Consider the following 23,889-nt stretch of genomic DNA (forward strand, 5'->3'; position numbering starts at 1 on the left):
TAAAAAATAATTACTATTATTTTCGTTCCCTTTTAATAAAAACTCAAAAGAATGAAATAAGCTAAAAATAAAATCTATTATATATTACACATGCAAAATAAGACTTATTATAACTAATTATTAGATATATTACAAATATTAAAAAATAATATTTTCTTAAATATAATAAAATAAATTTTTTATTTATAAAAAAATAAAATTTATATTCATAAAAAAAAAATACATATACATTAAATACACTTAATAATTTCCCACATATTATTCAAAGCTGAAAAATGGAAGATTTCTAATGCTTATTTATGGAGCTACAATTGTTGCCTTGGATTTGACACCTTGCAAACATGCACTTATTTCAGTAATGGCCACCTCTTTCACTTGCCAAATGGACATCATATTTTTTTTGACATACCATATTATGCCAATTGCATGCTTGCATATTTACTAACATCATTTTTTTTTATAATTTCTAATCAAATTATTGAGATATGATAAAACTCATAAATTAATTTTTAATATAATTTTAATAATAATTTAATTTTCAAATTTTAATTTTATTAATAAATTATAAATTAAAATATAATTTGTCTAATTTATTAATAAAATTTAAATTTAATTTAAGAATCAAATTATTACAAAAAATTTATAAGAATTAACCAATTTGAATAGATACAACTTATTTTATTGTAGATAGGGGTGAGCATTCGGTTAACCGAATCAAATCGATCTAAATTTTTAATTAACTGAATTATAAACTGACTCTAAAAATATTAATCAAACTGAACCAAAATTAAAAGAAAACTGAAATTAACAGAGATCGAAAATATTTGGTTGGTTATTGGTTATAATCAAATTAACCAAGCAAATAAAATATATATTTTATATCATTAATTATTTAATAAAATATTAATAAAAAATAATAAATATGATTTAATATTAATAAGATAATAATTATAAATTAAATATTATTATAACTCATAAAAATAATAATTATAATAATATAATATTAATAAATTATAATTAATATATTAATTAATTAAAATTAAGTTATTTTGATTAATTTAGTTACCAAATCAAAGATAATCAAACCGATAACTGAAAATTAAAAATTTTTATTATTACTAATAAAAAAATGAATCGAACTGAATTTACTCTTATTAAACTAACTGAATTTTATCAGTTCGGTTCGATTATTTGATTATAACCGAATAATGCACACCCCTAATCGTAGATTAGAAAATTAATTTCCCATTTTCTATTCTTTTAATTAAATAGAAACCGGTTTTTATATTTTACATAAGACTTTTTCTTTTAAACCCAATGCCCTTAGGCCATCTAATTTCCCATTTTCTTTTAGTTTTAATAGAAACGCAGTTTTCTTTTATAAATTTTTGAGTAATAACATAGTTTTTTCTTTTACTTCTAGGACAAATTTATGGCCTATGGAAATTATTATTATTATTATTTTTAAATATAATTACTAATATTTAGTTTGAAAACTACATGAATTTATATAAGTAATACGGTTCATAATAGAGTATTATTTCTACAATGATTATCTTTAAGTATCAAAATATATGTAATTTCATTAATATTTAATTCAAGTAAATTAATATTTAAGTTAATGAAATTAAGGTCAAGTTACTAACTAAGCAACTTAACCACTCATAGTATTAAAAACCAAAACAAAATTAATGAAATTAAAACTAAACATAAAAAAAAAAAGGGTTTTCAATGAAAAAGAAAATAACAAAGAAAAGGAAGAAGAATAGTTTTAAAGAGTGTCTGGAAGATTAGGATTCTAAGGAATGGGTGAGAATGAAAGCTTCAAGCGCAGAGAAAATCACTAGATTCTCATCCATATGTGCAATGTCGAAGTCGTTAAGGGGAGCAAATGTGCTACTTGAAATTCTCACGTTCAGGCCGTGTGCCTTCTTTGATGGTTTTCTTCTTCAACTCTTCAATTTTTCTTCACTTGCTTGCGCGCAAGGATCATGCCCCGAGGATGAAATGTTCCTACCTTCACGGTTTGGGCATGAATTTTATGCTTTAATTAAAGACTTTTTAGTTCACCCTAAATACTTCACTTTCTCAATTTTTTAAATTCCTTAGGATTTGTTTGATTTAATTATATAATAAAATTCATTTTATTTATGAATGAATTTCATAATAAAATTTATTTATAAATAATTTTTTTTTGTATATTTTATATTAAGACTCTGTTTATTTTACAAAAAATAACTTATGTATGAAAAATATTTTTCAAAAAAATATGTGCTATGAAAATATTTTTCGTTGTTTAGTTGTAATGTTAAATGAATAATATTTATTTATTTCATATATGTACAAATATGTTTATATTTTAATAAGATTTTTAAAATTTAGAAAATGAAAAATGACTTCCTATTTTAAAAAAATGAAAATTATTTTTCTTAAAAGTAACTTAATTTTCCTTTGATTAGAAAAGTATTTTCCGTTGATTAATTTTTTTGAGTGCCCAAATATCAGAAAATACAAAAAACATTTTTCAGGAAAATCTTTTTCGTGAAACAAACGAAGTCTAAATATGGAATTCATTTCAAATAAAATAATTTTATGTTTAGAATAAATAAAATTTAAAAAATTATATATAATAAGAAAATAATTTTATCACTTGAAATATTTCTGATTTTAAATTTAGAATTCATCCACAAATTTTATTAATTTTTATGAAATTTGATTTTGTTATAATAAATTTCATAAAATTGATTATTAAGAATTCTAAATGAATTTTCATTTAAATCAAATACTAAAATTATAGATTTATAAATAAATTTTATAAAATTTTATAAAATTCATTTATATTAAACACTATTTAGGTTGTGTTTAGATTTTAAAATTTGGATTTCAAATATTTAATTTAAAATTTAGAATTTAAAATTTATAAATTTAAAATTCTTTTGTTTGGCTATAATAATGTCTACTATTAATAACATATTTAATCCAAATCCATCAGTAAAATTCCTCGATCCAAACATAGCATTAGCAAATTTTCACCTAAAATAAGTTAATTAAAACAAATATTATATTTACACTACATCACTTATTTGATTTAATACAAAATAAAATTACTTTCTTATAGAAAATAAGCTGATTTAATATAAATGTATAACTATTTTTTTAAAATGATACATTTTTTTAAAAATAATTAATTGTAAAAAATTTATTAATTTAATAAAAAAATAAAATTTCTTTATTAACAAAAACACATACAATATTTTTTAATAATAATAATTAATTATAAATAACATAAAATAAGGTATACTTATTTAGTATTTCACATTTAAAATCTATGATTTTAATTAAAATATAAGATGTTAAAGAAAATATGATAACTTAAGATATTGAATAAATTTTATTTTTATTAAATTAATAATATTTTTGTAATTAATGACTAAAAAATATCATTTTACAAAAATTTAATATCGTTTTAATACATTATTTTTAAAAGTTAACTTACATATATTAAAATTAAAATTAAAATTTTTTTAAATAATTTTAAGATAAAAAATTTGATATATTTAAAATTTTTAAATAATTTTAAAGTACATTTCGGTAAATTCAATTCTGATTAATAGTGATAGTTTCTACTACATCTCTTTCTAAGATATTAGTTAAAGTTAGGCAACGATTTGTGATATTTGATGAAGTGCCCGCTTCACCACACTCAAAAGCCAGACTAGTTTACAAGCAAAACTTCTGGGTGAGATTGCAGAACGCTACCGGCCTTGACCATCTGAGTGAGATTAACAATAATCTTATATTTGCTATAATTTTTGTTTGGTAGCTATTTCAGATATTCAAGATCAAGATATGGGTCTTTCCTTTTTGTATGTTATATCCTTGGCTTGTTTTTGCAGACACAGAGATTATATACATATTGTATTGTAGTTAGGTGGTATTACATCCACTTGGTCTATATTACTCTATGACATTTTGTCTGCAAGTTTCAATGTATATATTGTGAATTGTGTTTGGTGTTTGGTATCATTATCAAATTTGTCTTCGGTCTGCAAGGTAATTGACAAAATGCTTAGACAAAATTTGTGGGTTGCTAGACAATATCATGAGTGGTAGCCCAGTTGTCTAGGTGGTTACCCAGTTGGGATAGCATATAGTTTATGCTTTCTATGGTGTCTTGTTATGATTCTGGGGTGACAAGGATCAAGGCTGCCCATCCTTGAGGTCCTTGTTAAACTTGGCAAGGTCTAGTCTTGTTTTTTTTTTATTTTCTTTTTTTTTTTGGTCCTTGGAGTCGGGATATCTTCGGCCAGCATACACACATTGAGATTAAGTGCTCTCATAGACAATCTTAAGGGCAAATCTAGCCTTGGTGAATTTGGAAAGTTGACATTGAGAAAATGGATGTTGCCCTGTTGATGAAATCACTTTTGGGTGCTTTAGAATCCTACCAAACCTTGGCCAAAGCTGGTAAACCATCTTAGCTAATGTCATTCCTTAAATTTAAGGGGCTCTTCCCCTTTTTATATGCCGTTATTGAAAGGTCTAACTGCAGATGTCGCTGACCAAATAGGTCATAAGCAACTGCATGGAAAACTGAGTATTGTACTTGAAAAAGTCTATGACATTTTTTTTTTCTTTTTCTGTTTGTTCTGTTCTTGTAGCTTCGGAGACTTCTATGTTCTGATAGGTTGATTCAAGTGGATTATCCCTTCTTTCAAGAAATCACAATCAGGCTTCATTCGTCAAAATTTCTGCATACAAGAATCAACAACTGTTGGCTTCTGAACTTTTGTGTACATATCTCAATGTTATCATCGATTAGGCACCTACAAAACCAAACATTATTATATTGTTAAACATGCATGCTCTGAGACATTCATTTGCTGCTATTATATGGTTGGAGTAAAGAAATGATGCAGTTTTGCTTCATCATCATTGACATATCTCTATATACAAATATATTATGGACTTGTGATGTCAGTTAGAACTAAAGGGGACCAAATGCACCCCCCTCTCCCTCAAGGGCCTTTCCTAGAGGACAAAACTGTGAGCGCAATGAGAGTTAAATTGAGCAATGCCACTAGGGACAAACTATGAACCAATCTGATGCAAGATTGGTCCATCTTTGCTCAATCAAAATATTAAGGCTAGGGGAAACTACTCCTCCATTATCATTTTGCCTTGTCTTTGAAGTTTGCTTCACAAATTATTTTAAATGGCTCCTTGCAATTGGAACAGGTTTTAGAAAGATTATTGTGTACACCTATTATTGAAAGGTCATTTCCTTGGTGATATTTGTATGCTCTAAAATTAGCTTCTTTGAAACTTTCTGACTGGTAATTATTGGTAAAGTGGTATACCTACTATTTTTACTAGCACTGCTGAAGAACTACTTTTATTTTCCTTTTTTGAAAATTCTTTGTAGTAAACATATGCTAATTTGATTAACTTAATAAATATAGTTCTGAAACTAATCAAGTGATGAAGAGCTAGAACTCCTCTTGTCTAAGTTAATTGAATTGTAGGTAATTAAGGTTCAAAAACCAAGTTGCTGCCGCCTCTTTCCTTTCTGTGTTGCACATAAGAGTGCAATGTACTTCTCCAACAATTTCCTCTTATAGTCATCATTTTTCTGCGAAACAGAGCATATACGTTTACCTTCTAATGTTTCCGTTATAGTTAATACATTGATTGGCTATTACTTGAAAGATTGGTCAATTTTACATGCACCTTAAAGCAAAGTCTTTGTCATATGAACCTTGTGTTTTCTGCCCTTCAACTCACAAGGTGCAAGATGCAGCTTCCATCTAGTCTCGTAAAATTCCTAGTTATTAGTTCAAACTCATTACTGAGAAAGGGAAAGTAAGATTTTGGCTAAAATTTTAAGAGAACTCATTTGACCTGCATTGTTTGTCTCTACTCCCATACCCACGTATAAAAACCAGATTTATATAAATTGGTGGTTAAAGGTAAAAGTTTTATATCTATGAATACACACACAAAAGAAAGAATTATATCCATTTCAACGTTTCAAATGACAAATGTAATTTAACACATGTTTACATTCTCTATAAATCAATCTACTTACATGAAAAACATTTTGAAAATGTAATTTGACACATGTGTACATTCTCTAAAATTCAATCTACTTACATGAAAAACATTTTGAATAATGGAATGTCTATGTGATAAATTAACAAGCAATTATGGATGCACTTGTTCTAATTTAAGAGGTTCTTCTCCAAGTAAAAGTGCTTTCAAAACAGCCTCACATAAACCACTATAATGCACAATTAGATGTCCACCACGAGGAACTTCATGATATCGAATCCAGGGTAGCTTTCCTGAAATATATCTTTGAAGTTGAAATGGCACAACCTTATCTTCATAACCTTGCCAGATGTGAACAGAGCTTTCATTTTGAGGAAATGGATTTCTTAGCTGAATTGGATCAAAGTCCCAATCTCCAAAGCCAACCATAAAATCATGACGGAGAGTATCAAAAACATCTTGTTGTTGTAATCTATCCTGTAGGTGGAAACAAAAAAAATAACGTATTTTGACATGTAAAAATACAACCTAGTAGAACAAATTTTATTATTTTATTTTATTAATAGCTTCCTTTCATTCTTTTCATGCATATGGAGCATGCAGTTACCTTGCTTAACATTGGGAAACCTGGTATCTTCTTCAAGATCTCTATATCTTCAGTGCTAAAAAATAGTGGGTTCCTTTCCAGGACAGAAGTTGAAGGGATCCATTGCTGAGTAACCCACCAGTGTAGTAGTCCAGGGGCATACTTTGAAAACCAGAGCGCCCACTGGACAAGTTTCCTTCTATAGTCCTCTCTTATCAAATTTTGAGGAAGAGAAGGCCATCTATAATTGACAACTGGAACTATTAGTGATGCACCCGCTAGCCTGCACAAATATTTTTGAGGTAAGTTCCGAAATCTTAAAACAAAATTCAAGTGCAAAAGCTATGCAGTTGTTTTTATTTTTTTTATTTTTTTTATTTTTTTTTATTGATTTTACCTGTGTGGTATATATTTGAGGCAACTCCAGATTGGGTATGATCCCATTGAGACTCCTATCACATAAAACTTGGATCCTATCTGCAGCTGATCAGCAAGTTCTTCAATGTCAAGTGCTTCACTCTTTACAGTTCGCTTTGGGTTTGGATCACTTTCTCCATACCCAGCTCGATCAAACAGCAGAAAATACATCCCCAGCTCCTCTATGAGTTCCTGAAAACTAAAGTACTGTGAAATTCACTTTACTTGTACACTTGCAATTTCAAACCAGTAGTTAGTTCTTCATAACTGGAAGAAGTACCAAATTTTCTTGTAAAAGATCACTCGTATCAGACTAGGATCTCTAGAGGCATATTTTGATATGAGACCCACCAACATGTGCCCATATGTGTGATCAAAATAACTTCCCCAGCATTTTGTTTACATCACTTTGACTAAAAGCATCTCTAGAAGTCCAACAAACATATTCATATCATCAAAACCAAAAAATCTAAATTCTGTTGAAATGAGGATTTTCTTGATTCATTGAGCTCATATATAGTTCAGTAAATATGCAATTATGCAAAATCTATGGGAAATCTCTATCAATTCAAACAGCTTTTTCATAAATTTCTGATTCACTCCAGATTGTTTGTCCGATACCACCTACTAGGTCGAGTTCCCTTCCCGTGTCACATCTTCTTAGTCACCCATGCTCTAGTTAGATATAATCACAAATGATAATGTCTAAATTTTCAGATCAATAGAAAGAAAGATAGCTATAGAAGAGAGATTTATGCTTGTACTTGAGGTGCCAGAAAGTTCATTTCTTTTGAGCTCCCAAAGCCATGAACAATAATGATCTTATACTTGGATTTGTTCTTGGGGACTCCCTTCTCTCTGTAAGCCAGATATCTTCCATCACTGAGTCTAATTCTTGGAGAATTCACATGAGGAATATCCCTCTGAGGTGGAGGAAGCTGTGTGGCCTGGTAAACCATTCCCAGAAGACCAATCATCAAGACAACTGCTGTTCTTGAAACCATCCCTAAATGAATAAAGAAAGATAGATCTAGCTGACGCAGTACAAGAATTTCAGCAGTAACATCAATAACCCAAAAAGAAGGAAATGGAAGATTTTGAACTCACTCACCTGGCTGAATCTTAGGAATGTTGTACTGAGTTTGAGGAATCCAGCGGTTGAGGTGATGTGTGATTTTCTTTTCCGATGTATTTTGAACCTTGGAGCCTAATATATCAGCAGATAGCCAACGGCAGCAGCAATTTTGATCTCTTGGAACTGTGAGCCTGTACAATTTTTGTTTGGTTAAAAATTTCAACTTGCTTAGATATCCCATATGGGTACTTGAATATGGATTTTTTTCCTTTTCTTTTTTTAAAAAAGATTATTGGCCCTTTACTGACTTAGCTTTCTATTGCTGCTAATGCTACCGTTATTAACAGTTGTGATGATGTCTCCATCTTGTTTGAGAGGTATGCCTTATTCCTTATGCCTTTTTTTGGATAATTGGATATTCCTTCCATATGCAAAAGTATTTGGATATTCCTTCGATGCATTACCATTTAAGATGGTATGCTAAAACTATTTGAATTAGATTATCAATTTTGCAAGGTAAATAGAGCTGATAAACAGGTGAGTTTAAATTTAGATTATTTCGGATTGCATGTTGTTTATTTGATTTAATTTCACATTGAATTAATGAATGAAATTAAAAATTGCCATTTTTAGAGAAAAGAATTAAAATTTTTGTTATCTTTCTTTTATCTTATTATAAAAAAAATTTTAAAAAGAAATTGTAAGATGGTCGATTGGTCATAGGTGGCCGACAGATAATGTTTTTTTGAAAAAACGTGACAAGTAACAGATTGCTTGGCTGGTTAGTCAGTTTGGGCAAACTTCATTCTGACAAGTAATTTATTACAGGCTATTTAATTATTACAAATTTATGATATTCCTTACACCGTGTAAGGCTTAAAATTTATTTCCTATGATGATTTTGAATGGAAATTGGAAAGGAAAAAAAATAAATAAAGAATTCATGTGATGGGGTACACATATTTATTCATGGGCTGAATCAAATTGAAATTAGTTTGAAATTGATAATTTATGTTTAATTTCCTTTTTTTATTTACTCAAAATTAATGGTTTAATTTTTTATTTTTTTAAAAAAATTAATTTAATTTAAAATTGAATCAATTAATTTTTAATTTAATTTCAATTTTAATGATGAAAATATGAATTATTTATTATTTATGTTCCCGAAATTATTCTCTGCAGTACACGCATGTTCTAACTGCTACATTGAGCAGGGTTGCATATTTAAAGAAATAAAAATTCATTTCAAATTTTAAAAATTTTATTTATGTTTCCAAAATATTCTCGAATTTGATAGCACAACTAAAAAAAAAAAAGTAAATATCTAATATCACAATAGATAAAAATTAAATTTAATAGGATTTGAAGAAATGAACTTTTTTTCCTGAAATATTTCAATATTAAAAAAAAAAAGTCACAACAAACGTGGAGATTACCTGATGATAGTTATATATATATATATATATATATATTGCAAAATAAAAAAAATTATATAAATTAAATTTATTATGAATTCAAAATATAGTATATGAGTTTTACTTATTTTATATATGAATCTTATCGGGTCTAAGTAAAAGTTTTTCTTGAGTTAATATAATTATATAATATACATAGAATTATGAAATAAATAAGGTGTCATTTGGTAGCCTAATAATTGAGTATATACTTCATAATATTTGAGTCAAAAGTTCAAATAATGTGAATCTCCATCCTCCCCTCATCGCATAAGCTTTGCCAAAATGATGTTTGAACATTAATGGCTCCCACAGTGACATCATAGGCTTTTGGTTTATACTTTAGAGTAAGAATATTCCTATACTTTCTTGCTGGGATTATAATACTTTAAAATGATTGCTATACTTGTCCTAATAAGTTTCCTAGAAAAGGATATTCAACGTTGGATTTTTTTTATATATTTCAATTTGGAAATTGTTGGATGAGCATAATGCATATACTCTCACATGAATTCCATTTATTTTTATAGGTTTAATACATAAATTAATATTTAATTTTTATTTAAAATTTTGATAATACCTTCATATTTATATGATAAGATATTCTATGCATTTGTACGCATGTACATTGACGAAATAAAAATACTCATTAGTTAAAAAAAAAATAGTTCTTATTTTCTCTATGATATAGTAACTCCTAATTTCTGAACTAGATGGTAAATGGTTGGGAGTTTTGAATATAAGAAAAAGATTGAGAGTCTTGAATACAAGGATATTGGACAAATTGAGTATTTGGACGGAGTATAAGATGTTCGGATGGAGTACAAGGTGACTGAATATGCTGAGTGTTCGAATGCTTAGGCAAATGAGTGTTCGGACTAGCTACAAGATTTTCAATTAAGGAAGAGTGGTTAAAGTTGGTTACATGAGTAAGGTATGTTTTATATTATCACCGGGAATATCGGGCATGATAGATGACACCTTCGCAAAATACGAAGGGAAATCCTGATTAAAGTGGAAAATGTGTTATCTTTCACTTTATAAATACACTGCATGTCAATGGTTAAGGTGTACAGTTCTTTATACTCTTTCTAATTGGTATTTGCTCTCTTAACATTTATTGACTTAAGCGTCAGAGTAGTTGACTCAGGCCACCGACCTTACCTTTTCTCTCTGATTTCAAATAGAATTTGATCCGATTTCGGCTCAAGAATCCCAATCAACATCACTTTATTAGGATTAGGATTTGAAATATATGATTGTGGCAAAATTATAAAATTGAATTTAATATATATATATATCATTTTATTGTAATAAAATAAAAAATGTAAAAATTCCTTAATTCAATGTGAAAGTTATGTTTTTTTTTTTTTTAACTAATATAAAAGTCAGGTGGTGTTGTGTTTTAAGGCAAAAAACTTTATATTGTTTTTAACTGGGGAATTGAGAGAGTGGGACTCAAACTTGAATATACTTTTAATCACTAAATCAAGTGAGGCGAGACTAGGCTAAGGAAAAAAAAAACCTTAGTCTGGCATTGCAACTATATATTATATCATTCAAGCTTTATGCTCATATCTTGGGCCACTGTTTGTGGTTTTGATCAAATTCAATGAGTAAATTTTTTTTCAAGGGGAAAAAAAAACTCAAATTTAGTTTGAAATTGAACTAAATCAAATTGGTTACAAGAAAGCATCCAAATAGGCAAAGTTAAATTGGGCCAAATTATTATCTCACTATATATATTGGGCCAAATTCACATGCGCATTTACATTTGCACAGAAGCAAATGCCAAATGCCAAGTAAACCAGGAAACTACAAGCAAAATTTTGGTTATCAATTTGATATATGAAAAATTATTTATGCCTTTAAATGTATCTAATGGTAACCCAAAATGTAGGAATTTTCATGCAGAATAGCAGCCCTGAATAGTTTCTTGCAGATCAAAAGGAGGGTTCTTCTCCAAGCAAAAGTTCCCTGAATATAGCCTCACACAAACCCTTCTCATGAATCATCAAATGACCACCATCAGGAACTTCATGATATTTGATCCATGGCAGCTTCTGAGCAACATATCTCTGCAATTCAAATGGCACCAACTTGTCTTCATGACCTTCCCACAGGTAAACACAAGCCTCATTATCAGGAAATGGATTCTTTAGCTTCATTGGATCAAATTCCCATTTCCCAAAATGCACAATCATGTCTCTATGCAGTGATTCATGGACTCCTTGCTGCCTAACCTTGTGCTGTATTTACAAAACAAAACCCTGTCATTACCCATCTTATCATCTACTCTAGTATAAGATCAAGTTACTGTCATTAGGCTACTAGCTCAGTAGTTAAGTGTCTGACTCGTAGTGCTGGAGGTCAGAAATTAGAAAATAAAAGATTTGAGCTATTCTACCTCATCAGGATTTGGCACTTGAGACATTTGCTTTATAGTTTCTAAATCTCTTCTGTTTAGTAGAATTGGGTGTCTCTGCATGATAGAAGAGTAAGGGAAGAGCTTCTGAGTCATCCACCAGTATACAAGTGTAGGGATGTAGTGTGCAATGCTCAGTTTGACTTGATCCCTCTTGAGTTGCTTCCTAAAGACCTCTTTTGCTAGTTTAGGAGGGAAAGAAGGCCACCAGAAATTTATGACTGGAACTACTAGAGTCACACCTGCTAGCCTGCAGCAAGTGTTAAACAAAATGGTAAATTTTTACTTCTTGACATAGGAAAAAAGAAAGGCAATTAATTTAAATTAGTGATCCTGTTGTCGTATCCAGAGATGTGAGGTCTCAAATTTCTCTCATTCAGAACCAAATGGAAAAAGTAAGAAAGAAAGAAAGAAAGGCAGTGGAGATGTAATTAATGGGAGAGCAGTGACGTGCCTGTGTGGGATATATTTGAGGCAAGCCCAAATGGAATGGGTTCCAATGGAAACTCCAATCACATGAAACTTGGGTCCTAGATGTAATTGATCAGCTAGTTCTTGAATGTCAAATGCTTCACTCTTCACTGATCTTTTTGGGTTTGGATCACTTTCTCCATATCCTGCTCTGTCAAAGGTCAGGACATATACACTCAGCTCTTCCATCACCTCCTGCACTCCCCGAAGTAATTGGCTTTTACATCAATTATTAAAATTCTGGAGATAAATTTGAATTATGCAAAAAATTTCCACTTAAAATACATGATTAAATAATATATAACAACACCAGGGAAGAAATCTGGGTATAGAATCATACTTGAGATAGTGGCAAATATATGTCCTTGGAGCTGTCAAAGCCATGGACGAGAATAACCTTGTACTTAGCAATTTCTTTTGGAACACCCCTCTCTCTATAAGATAAATGCCTTCCGTCACTGAGCTTGATTCTTGGTGAAGTAATAGGAGGACCATTTGGAGAACCACAAACCTTTGGAGGGGGAGGCTTTATTCTTTTGTATCCCAAGGCTACTACACACACCGCTAGTACCGCTGCTGCCGCCGCAAACATCCCTAAGAATGCAGAAGATAAAAATAAAAGAATAAAACTATCTCACATTCATTATCACTAACTAAGAAAAGCAATTAATGTTAACAGAGATGATCAGATGACGGAGCTCTACTCTCCGAAACGAACCTTAAATTTTGACTTATCCGTAGACTAGTAATTGGTATGTGTTTTGAGTGAGCTCTACTTTGTTGTTGGAATTTCTTAAAGCTTTAAAGGATGTGTTTTGAGTGTTATTGTAACAACAATTCTCAAATTTGACTTATAGTTGGTCTTTAAGTATCTGATCTTCTTTGGACCTGCACCAACTTGTCTCAAATTTGACCACAGCAACTTGAAACTTCCATCTAAAATTCCAAGTTAGGTGAAACAGACTCAGCTAATTGAGTTCTGCAAATTCCTACTGGCAAGTAATATTAGTTAAGAACTTAACTAGCTTATCTGATAGATGAGTTTTCAGACATCATAGCATTGAACAGTTTCTTACTGCAAAACCATATCTATAAATCAAGTATGAAGCTTTAATTATACAATTGCATGATTATTACATGAGCAAATTTCTAATCTGACATATACAGCACAACAGAAACAGTTATTTTTATATGGCTTAAATTTTGAATATGTCTTTCATGAATTCGAATTGTGACTAAATTTTGGATATGCCTTTCATGGATTCAAATTGTGACCCAATACGAAACTTTTACGCTGCGATCCGATTAAAATAAAAGTGAGATTTATGATAGTAGCGGAAGGCTCAGGCCGATAGGCCCCCACAGCATGAACTGGTATAAATATTGTAATATTATGCCTCTTGCGGTAGAGTTGTGGGATATTCAGGAAACACGTTAGGATTAGGGTTTGAAGGTTCTAAATGATTGCATCTTGCTCTTTTCTCATCATAGTGTAATTTTTCCCTTATCTTGGCCGTGGCCGTGGACGTAGACCTTACGATCGAACCACGTAAATCATGTATTATTCTTTTTCTCTTTTCTTATACTGTGTGATTGTGTAATTGTATGCGCGCCTTAGATTTACGTACCTACTATAACAGGGACAATATGAGAAATTTTATTTGCAGGGAATAGCATTGAACAGTTTCACAAACAGATGCAGTATAGACTATATATAGTAGCCCTATAATGATAGAACTAACTCATCTAACCAAAAGTGACCTAAAAATTTCTTCACATAGCTCACTCCTGAAGATCAACAAGTGTCCAGTATCAGGAACTTCATGGTAGCGAATCCATGGAAGCTTCTCTGATATGTAACGATTTATTTGATAAGGAATGATTCTGTCCTCATAACCTTGCCAAATGTGGACTGAGCCTTCATTGTTAGGGAAAGGATTACTTATGTCCAGGGGATCAAATTCCCATTTCGCATACCCTGCGATTATGTCCCGATGCAGAGATTCCTGAACACCTTGTTGCCGAACCTTTTCCTGTAAACATAACAGATTGTTGGAATATTGCCACCAAATGTGCTCTACAGTAGAAATTAAACAACATAAGAATTCCCAGTATTAGAAACTAATGCATAGACCAATGTAGCTACCAGACCAACACTTGGAGTTTCTGATAACTTTTTAATCATCTCCAAATCTTGGGGGCAAAAGATTGCCATATTTCCTGCCATAATACTTAATGAAGGGAACCATTTCTGGGTCATCCACCAGTAGAATAACCAAGGTGCACGATGTGCAATTCGAAATGTCCATTGATCACATTTCTGAAGCCTTTGGAAGCCCTCTCTGGATACATTGGCCGGGAGACAAGGCCACCAGTAGTGTACAAATGGAACTACAAGTGAAGCTCCAGCCAACCTGTAAATAAGAAGATTTTGGTACAACTGAAACATAAGCATTCGAGAATTTCAGAAGTATGAAAACAAGAAGCTAGAAGTTGAAGTATTATGCCTATGTGGTATGTATTTTAGGCAACCATATATGGGGTAGGCTCCCATTGAGACTCCAATTATGTAAAATTTTGGTCCAATCTGCAACTTGTCTGCTAGTTCTTGAATATCGTATGCTTCACTCTTCACTGTACGCTTTGGAAATGGATCACTTTCTCCATACCCTGCTCTATCGAAGAAAAGGAAATACATGCTCAGCTCCTCAATAAGTTCCTGAGGATCAAAGCACACCGATGAATGAATACCTCTTTCAGCAGATGAAACACAGCATTGTTACATGTTATACTATCTTTTTCTCTTTGACAAAGATATCCTAGCTCGATTATTATAATGTATCAAAACAATATATGAAGCAAACATACAACGACTGATGCATCTGCCAAATGCATATTTAGTTTTGTTTATTTACCAGGATTAGAATGGATATTCAAAAAAACACACACAGATATACAACAGTGCATTATCTTTATATATTGAGACAGTCAAAATATGTACTGTGTGTATCTTGGTAGCATTCTCCTGAGCAAAACATGTGAAAGCTCTTAAAACAGGCGATGTCTCTCAATAAAAGTGGAAGATGATTTTGTACAAGCGATGCAAGATTTTTTTTTTTTTTTTTTTGGTATTTACAGTTAGGGTATCCTCAAATCAACTTATGTGCACCGAAACTAAATTAAGAAGTGAATGTACCTGAGACACAGGTAAATTTAGATCCTTCGAACTGTCAAAGCCATGAATGACTATAATTTTGTGCTTGGCTTCTTCCTTAGGAACTCCCATCTCCCTGTAGGCCAAATGCCTACCATCGCTGAGTTTGACTCTGGGTGAAGTGACTGGAGGACCACCGGGCGATCCACATATCTTCGGATGAGGAGGCTTCAGTGCCTGATAAACCCAACCCAGAAGACCCGCAGATACAGCTACTGCAATCGGTGCAAGCATCTGGAAAAAGATCCAACATGTTAGCTACAAAACTGAAGCAATATTAAACTAGTAGTAAAAGATCTCCCCCAATATAATTGGAATTCAAAACATTCAAGACAATTCTAAGAAATGTTGATTTTGAATATCTAATGTGTTTGGTTAAAAGGTGGATCTATTCCTGATTGGGAGACAAAGATCAAAGCAAAAACAAACTGCATTCCAGCAGCATAGCTCTAAGGCACAACAAATCAATAAAAAATCTTCAATGAATTTCACCAAAACTGGATTTTCAGAAGCATAGATTGTAAGTGGGGTTTTTTTTTTTTTCTTTTCTAGAAAATTGCAATACAAATCAAGCGAACTTTCATTGAACTAATTTATGTATTACTATATTCTTTCCCCAATACAGAATATTCAATTTTACAAAAGCATGAAAATCTCAATCCAAACTTGACTTCATCAAATCAAATTCACCATTGCTGAAGCCAAATGAAGACCACAGATACCTGAGAAACTCATCAATCATTACTAAGCCAAATTATTCATACTATTTGCACATAAAAGATTCCTAGATATCTAAATTCATCAAACAGCAAAAGCCAAAAAGAAAGAAACCCAATAACCAGAACCGAAACTAAAGGAAAGAAACACAACCCACTAACGGGAATCAAGATTCAAACCAGAAGACAGTGTTAAAAAAAAAGGGAGAGAGAAAACCTACTGTAAGGAAGTGGAGAAGAGCTAGATGAGACCTAGTGCGACTTCTTGCTGATGTAGCTGACATCTTCTTGGGTGATCCACTTGCATTTTCCACTTAAGAAAGAGCAAGTTTTACACATTTACTCCTACAAGACAAATAAAAGGACCCATCAGAGAATTTGATCCGCAAATTCAGATGGTGACTTATTACAGTTCCCTACTGATATTTTCAAAGTAAAATAAAATAAAAGCAAACCGTATAGCATTTGAATACGCAACATTTTCGATGCATTCACTAGCATATTCTTCCACCCTCACATTACGGTTGACAATGGCTACGTTGGAGTGCAAAGTAAGATCCTCCCGCCATCATCGATTCCTCGAATTGAATCTTTGATACATGAGGTGTAGTGGACGTCATATATATTTATATACATGATAAATCGAGGCTCTGTCATTTTCTTAAAAATATTTTTTCACATTTTATAGACTTGATAATTATATTTTCTAAATTTTTATTAATTTAATATTATAATTAATCAATAAAATATTTTTTTTAAAAATATTTTCTGTGAATCATTTCTTTTTTAGAACATTTTCAAATCGATTACTGTTTATATAAAAAAAAATTTATATATGCCATATTTTAAACATGTTACATGAAATTTTCAACATACCATTTTCAAATAGATATCAATATTTGTAATTTTTTTTAAAATTCAATATATTATAGTTTTAAAAACGAGTTGGACATTACTAAATTAAAATTCATTAATATCTAAAGTTAAAAATCTAAATCTTTGACAATCCATTTTCTTTAAAAATTTCTAATATATACATAGAGAGACAGTCACTTGCACCCATTTCTTTTTTTTTTTTACAAAAAAAAAAAAAAAAAAATTCATTCCCCATGATAAAACAGTTTTTAGAGTTGAATCCTATCCTATGGCTGCAGAAATGATTGGGCCAATTATATGAATTTGGAGACCAACTGTAATGGGCCTAACTAAATATAAACTAGGCCTAATTGGGCCTCCAATAAGTAAAAGCTTAAATAGAAGAGCATAGATGGGAGTAAAATATAAAAGAGTTTATTTATTATTCCTTGTGGGCAGGACCAAAATGATTACTACAAAAGGTTTTTATTGCTCAAATTTAAATTTCAATTAGATATTTTTAATTGAATTTCACTCATAAAAAAAAAAAATACCAAATTGAATAATTTTAATTTCCAAAAATTTAAAAGGTTATTGAAAAATTGGGTGTCTAACAATTTTATTTTGCTCAGATGAATTATAGGCTAAAGAGAAGATTAAAGTGAATGTATTTTCAAAAATTAAAAAAGAAATAACAATTGTTTTAATCAAAAGCTTCAATTTTGTACAATAATTCAATTATTCTTAATCATAGCTCCAAATTAAAAACCAATCCAATGAATGTAGATTATATATATTGTTTGATAAAGGCTTCATTAATTTATAAATCTTTATTAATTATAATAATTATATGACTCTCTAATTTTAACTCTTTTCATATTTAATCCTGCATCCGCTCCTAGATAATACTCTCTTGTAAGGAATAATGGCTATAAAGTAGAGGGGACAACCAAGTGAGACATAAAAAGGAAAGAAGGCTTGGTTTCTATGATGAGTAGCCATTGTATATTGGTGTAGCTCTACAATTTCAACCCTTGGCCTTAGCCTGGAATCAAGAAAAGCAAGTTATAATTAAGTAATTCCCTTCCCCAATTATTAACCATCACATTTTAGCTTCAAAATTCAAACTCCCTAATAAATGGTCACAAAGAAAAGGAGGTGCGTGGGGCGGAAATATTTTCACAGGGTAAATTTATAACTTGCACATTGGATTAGAGGATAAAAAAAAAAGAAGAGGTAGACCTAAACTGATTTAGGTAAGAGTAGTACGACATGATCTAGAAGTATTACATATTTTCAAGGATTTAACCCAAAATTATTTAGAGTGAAAAAAAAGAATCTATATAGCCGACCCCAATAAATTTTTAAGATAAAAACTGAGTTGAGTTGTAAATTTTTCTTTCACTTAATATATAAATTAAAGGAATAAAGGTTAATTAAGACGTACAATAGAACGGAATGTTTAACATTATTTAATAGGAAATTTGAGGCAAACTGGCATCTATTAGCTTGGAATTTTTTTTGACCTTTTATATGGTCATAAAGAAAAAGGAAAGATGCATTTATTTTATATATATATATATATATATATATATATATATATATATATATATATATATATGTGGAGAGAGAGAGAGAAATAGAGAGAGAGAGAGAGAGAGATGGGCTCTCTGTATTTGAGAAAATTATAATAATGTACTGATTCAGTGACAAGAACTAGTGAACTACAGTGATTTCTGGAAGAAATTAATCAAAAAAATGAACATGGATACATAATATGTAGAGCCATTGAATAAAAAAATTTGCCTAGCCAGGCTAATATATATATATATATATATATATATATATATATATATTAAACATTAGCAAACATTGAAAATGCCTAACAGAAAAGTAAATGGAGGAATCAATTTGCTGTACACACAAAAGCATGCATGCATTGGCTTTGAAATGCACGCATATATTGGAAAAGCTGTTAAAAGAATGGGAAGGAAAAAAAAAATAAAAAGGGAGGGCAAGAAGTCAGTTGCTTACACTAAGTATCAGAGGCATCCAAAGTGGATGATGAAGAAAAGGAATTCTTCAGCTTCCATTTATGGCAACCCAGTTTCTTGATTTTGCCAATTTTAGTAGACAAGTGAGCCCAACTGAACCTCTTTTACAGGAAATGACACAAAGCACAAGAATTCTTTATTATATGGTGGAGTTTGCTTTATACCCCATAAACCCTTTTGAAAAAACGTGTATATGTATTTCCAAATATGGTAAGTTCCCAAGTGCTTGGCAATATTTGGAAAGGTTCTAACAATACATGTCAACAATTTCTGCTTCTTTTTCCATTTAATACAAAAAGCTCATGTGTAGTTCCTAGCTTCAGAATATCTTAGCAGGATATGCACAAATTCTGTGTCTTTCTTTTGTATTAAAATTGACCAATTACTCTTTTTTCATTATTTTTTTAATAAATGTAGAAAATAAAAAGTTTTTATCTTAAATTTATTTATTTCTCATTTATTTTCTTTGATGGTTCGTGATTTGTTGAGATTGGATATGCAAGGTGTGGTGCTGCCTAGGTGGTTCTATGTAGCTTGTGAGCTTGTTTCTCTTGGGGTCTCCCCCTCCCCTGTATATATACAGTTTTTCAAAAAAAGAATTAAATAATTGACTGGCGATCCGCCTACATCAAATTAAATATTGAAAAATCTAAAATAGAGAAATAAACAAATAGATTATTGTTATAACAAGCACGAAAATCTAAGGTACATATATAAATTACACAATCACATAGTATTAAAAAGAGAAAAAAAATAAATACAGGATTTAATGCAGTTCAATCATAAAGTCTACGTTCACGGATAAGACAAGAGAAAAAAGAAAAAGGAAAAAAGTTCAATTATAATGAAAAGAGTAAGATACAATCAGAACTCTTAAACTCTAATCCCAGTGTATTTTTCAAATATCTCATAACTCCACCGTAAATGATAGAATATTATAATATTTATACTGATCTATACCGTGGGGGCATTATCTCTACTCCTAAGGAGATCAGTGGTAAGTTTTGGGCCCAGGCCGATACTATCACATATCTCACTTTTTATTTCAAATCGGATCTCAACGCGAAACTTTTGTTTTATGTCACAATTTAAGTCCATGAAAAATATATATCCCAAAATTTAAAGTCACAAAAATAATAATTATAGATATGCAAGAATTTAATACTATAATTAAATCGGAGAAAAATAAAAGAGAAAGAAAAATTATAAAAAAATAAAATTATTTTATCTCCTGTTCTATTTAGAAAAGAGAGAAAATTTAGAAAAATAAAAATAACAATAAATTATAACAAATGAATATAATTATCTATTTTTTCTCTATTTTATAGATAAAGCAAATAAAAAATAAATAAAATTATTTTTTTATTTATATAATTATTTACTTTAATTTTAAATAAAAAAATAAAATAAATATTTTATTATTTAAAAAATAACTTTCTCTCTTTATTTTTTTTTAATATCTAAATAAAAAAATAATTTAAAATAATTTTTATTTTCTTTTCTTATTTTTCATCTTTTATTTTCGTTCCTATCCATCAAAGTTCCAAATCATACCGTAAGGGGTGGAGAGAGCGTGCACGTGATGACTTGACAATATAATATGAATTTTCTTGGTTTCAAGTTTCAATGTTCATCTGAATCAACCCAAAAAAACTGACATTCTCTGGCTTTGGCCATTCACTTACTTTTTTTTTTAATTAACTTATTTTATATTCGAACATCAGTACAATTCACTCTTTTTGGGCCAGTGTTTTATCCTTACATATAATTCTGATGCATAATGTATCGTCAAATAATGGAGCTGCCACTTCCATTCATTTTGCTTTGTTCCCATTCAACTAGAGATGACAAATGGGTTAGATTGGCCGATTCAAATCATTTAAATTTAAATTATTTTGGGTTGTAAAATATTTAAATTAATTTTTTAGGGCAATATAAAAATTTCTATTTATTTTTTAGTCGAAATGTTGATTTTTTTTAAAAAATAAATTTTTATCTATTTCTTTATTAAGTTAAAATTTACGTTGATGAACTCTAGCCACTTCTCCCATTTTTCTTTCTCTCTTCTTTTTCTCTTTGTGAATTTTTTAGGTGGCCATTGATGATTATTTTCACTAGTGATTAATTTTTTCTTTTTACTACTGAGTGAAGCATTTTTACTACTGAGTGAAGCATTTTTTCATTGACTTTTAATAGTCTGCTAAGTTTAAATTATTTCAGATTTTATATGTGTAAAAAATAAATTATGATCGGTCACTTTGATCAAATGATTCAAGTCGAGACAGAATTTATCACTTTTGTTTAACATTTTGTTTTTGCTAAGGAATTTCTTTTTTTAATTTTTTTTTACAATATGCTCTAATTACACTCACAAATAACTTCAATATCATTAATTAAATTCATTAATAATATTCCTTTTTCAATAGTAAAATAATCAATTTTTTTTTAAAGAAAATAATCATCATGTTTCTTGCCAATGTGCAAATTAAATGATTTTTTAAGTGAGAATTAATTAACGCTGGGTATAATCCAACAATCAAATTAAGTATATTCATACTTGTAAATGTGCACATTAATTAACATTTCCATAATTTTATTTTCTTTTCCTCTTATTTATCTATTATTTATTTGCATTTGCTGTCAATGTATAATTATAATTTTATTTTACACTTCAATAAGCAATAGATAGCGTAAAATAGAATCAAGAGATTGAAAATAAAAGTATAAGAGAAATTAAAGGCAGGCATTTTGCTTTGCATATCTGAATAGAAAAGAGAATCAAACAAACTTATGAAAAAGATGTCAGAAATGAACTCTATATGGGCGTTTTTTTTTTGGAGAACATCTTTGATATTTCAACAAAAACGAACCAGTCTATATCTACTTGATGATTAAAGGGAAAAATAACACCAACAAGTCTACATAGCCATTACAGATACAACTTGAATTTGGGTGTTCATTGATATTTGTCCATTTGGTGTACTTGATGTGTCATTTGATTTATTTTTAGCAGAAGCTGAGTCAAGTCATTTAGGGTTATAGATTGATTTGAATTATTCATTAATTTGTTTTGTATAAAAAATTTCTGGTTAATTTACTTGTGTGTTGTTTTTAAATTAAGATATCATTTTTTTTTAAAAAAAAAAAGAAGTTTATGTACTTAATTTGCTAGTCAAATTGAACTTAATTTTACGAGTCATTTAAATTCATTATTAATATGAATTTATATAAGTAACTAAGTTATTTTACGTTAATTTTAATGTGACAATTAATTACTTATAAATTGACTTTTTTACTTTATATTTTTTCAATATAAGATTTTTAACCGTTTATGATTTACTATATTCAATTATATCATTTTTTAATTATAAAATTATTTATAAATCTAATTTCCAATTTGTAAAAGTAGTACGAGGAGGCATTGAATGTTAGAGGTAGCAATTATTCTGAATTTAACTTTCATCATTTTATGAATGGTTGAGAAAAATTACTTTTTAATGAACGTGAAAAATTAAAAAATATATAGACATTAATAATCTTAATTATAATAACATTTTAAGAAAATTGTATATATAATTCTTCTCAAAATATTTTTAAAAAATAATTATTGTGTTTATTTGTTTGTAGTAGTTGAATGCATCTTTTTGAATTTTCTCGACTTTAATTAATTAGTTATTATAACATAAATCATATATCTTACAATTAATGTTAAATTTTATATTAGTTGATAAACCCATTTTATATAGATATTTTAGGGTAATTTTGCATCCATTTTGCCTTTCTAGTTTAGTAATTTTATGCTTTTAATGCTTATTTTAGTTAATTTATTAATTTTAGTTTCATTATATTTGATTTTTAGAATTTTAATATTTTTGATAGGTTTTAACAAGGTTTAAAGGCAAAAAGGTCCATATAGAAGAAATTCAAAGTAATTTAGAAGCTTAAAGTAGAGTAAAAGGAGAAGAAAACTCGCCTAAAGGAGAAGACCAGCCGAAACTTTCAAGGACCTCCACATGCCCCGTGTTGAAGGTCGTGTGAAGATAAGAGTTACCCAGCAAAAATCCACATAAGGCATGTAAATTCACACTGAGTCATATAAACAGAGACTTCGGAGGAAAACACGCCGAAATTTTCATGGGCTTTAACATGCCCCGTGTGGCGGGTCGTGTAAATAAAGATTTTGGAGCAAAACACGTCGAGACTTTCAGAGACTCCCACATGCCCTGTGTAGCTGGTCGTGCAGATCTAAAGACTCCTCCTCTAAATCAACATGAGGCATGTGGAAAATAGCTTAAATTAACATGAGGCATGTGGGATGGTGCTGGCAAATTTGCTGATATAGAAAAATTTTCTCTTTTCACACCTTTTATACCTTTTGTCCTTATCCCTTTAGAGACTATTTTTAGGGCAACCCTTGAAGAGATATAAAAGCATCATATTCTCATTTTTACCATAAGGAGAAAGAGAGAGAAAAATCAAAAAGAGAGAGGAAAGAGGGAATCACGCCATTTTTGGAGGAGAATACCTACAGAGTGACGTTTTCTAGCTTCCATTTTCAGAGATTTGAATCT

The 23,889-nt window shown here is 29.8% G+C and overlaps 3 protein-coding genes across 9 annotated transcripts; all 3 read right to left on the reverse strand.

The window, feature by feature from the left end:
• Window positions 1–5,991: 5,991 nt before the first annotated feature.
• Window positions 5,992–8,422, reverse strand: LOC110659948 (uncharacterized). Of its 3 annotated transcripts, none has more exons than XM_021818059.2 (5): window positions 8,166–8,422; window positions 7,819–8,060; window positions 7,035–7,246; window positions 6,659–6,920; window positions 5,992–6,528 (listed from the first exon to the last, which is right to left on the reverse strand). In XM_021818059.2, the coding sequence occupies exons 1-5, from the start codon at window positions 8,368–8,370 to the stop codon at window positions 6,205–6,207; spliced, it is 1,245 nt and encodes a 414-aa protein (XP_021673751.2). In that variant the 5' UTR covers window positions 8,371–8,422; the 3' UTR covers window positions 5,992–6,204. The 3 variants fall into 3 exon arrangements, with proteins under 3 accessions (XP_021673751.2, XP_057986917.1, XP_021673752.2); XM_058130934.1 differs by having other exon boundaries at window positions 7,819–8,088; window positions 8,166–8,298; XM_021818060.2 differs by lacking the exon at window positions 8,166–8,422 and having other exon boundaries at window positions 7,035–7,253; window positions 7,819–7,957.
• Window positions 8,423–11,219: 2,797 nt separating this feature from the next.
• Window positions 11,220–13,324, reverse strand: LOC110659947 (uncharacterized). Its single transcript, XM_021818057.2, has 5 exons — window positions 13,198–13,324; window positions 12,820–13,073; window positions 12,463–12,674; window positions 11,991–12,258; window positions 11,220–11,832 (listed from the first exon to the last, which is right to left on the reverse strand). Exons 2-5 carry the CDS (start codon window positions 13,069–13,071, stop codon window positions 11,527–11,529), a joined length of 1,038 nt encoding a protein of 345 aa, XP_021673749.1. The 5' UTR covers window positions 13,072–13,073; window positions 13,198–13,324; the 3' UTR covers window positions 11,220–11,526.
• A 789-nt stretch (window positions 13,325–14,113) lies between these two features.
• LOC110659946 (uncharacterized) lies at window positions 14,114–16,883 on the reverse strand. 5 transcript variants are annotated; one of them, XM_058131036.1, is made up of 6 exons: window positions 16,865–16,883; window positions 16,631–16,754; window positions 15,676–15,927; window positions 14,987–15,198; window positions 14,626–14,893; window positions 14,114–14,512 (listed from the first exon to the last, which is right to left on the reverse strand). In XM_058131036.1, exons 2-6 carry the CDS (start codon window positions 16,691–16,693, stop codon window positions 14,222–14,224), a joined length of 1,086 nt encoding a protein of 361 aa, XP_057987019.1. In that variant the 5' UTR covers window positions 16,694–16,754; window positions 16,865–16,883; the 3' UTR covers window positions 14,114–14,221. The 5 variants fall into 5 exon arrangements, with proteins under 5 accessions (XP_057987019.1, XP_021673748.2, XP_057987093.1 ...); XM_021818056.2 differs by lacking the exon at window positions 16,865–16,883 and having other exon boundaries at window positions 16,631–16,778; XM_058131110.1 differs by lacking the exons at window positions 16,631–16,754; window positions 16,865–16,883 and adding an exon at window positions 16,564–16,600.
• Window positions 16,884–23,889: the final 7,006 nt, after the last annotated feature.

The sequence above is a fragment of the Hevea brasiliensis genome, chromosome 1 (assembly GCF_030052815.1).
Source record: "Hevea brasiliensis isolate MT/VB/25A 57/8 chromosome 1, ASM3005281v1, whole genome shotgun sequence".
Taxonomy (NCBI): Eukaryota; Viridiplantae; Streptophyta; class Magnoliopsida; order Malpighiales; family Euphorbiaceae; genus Hevea; species Hevea brasiliensis.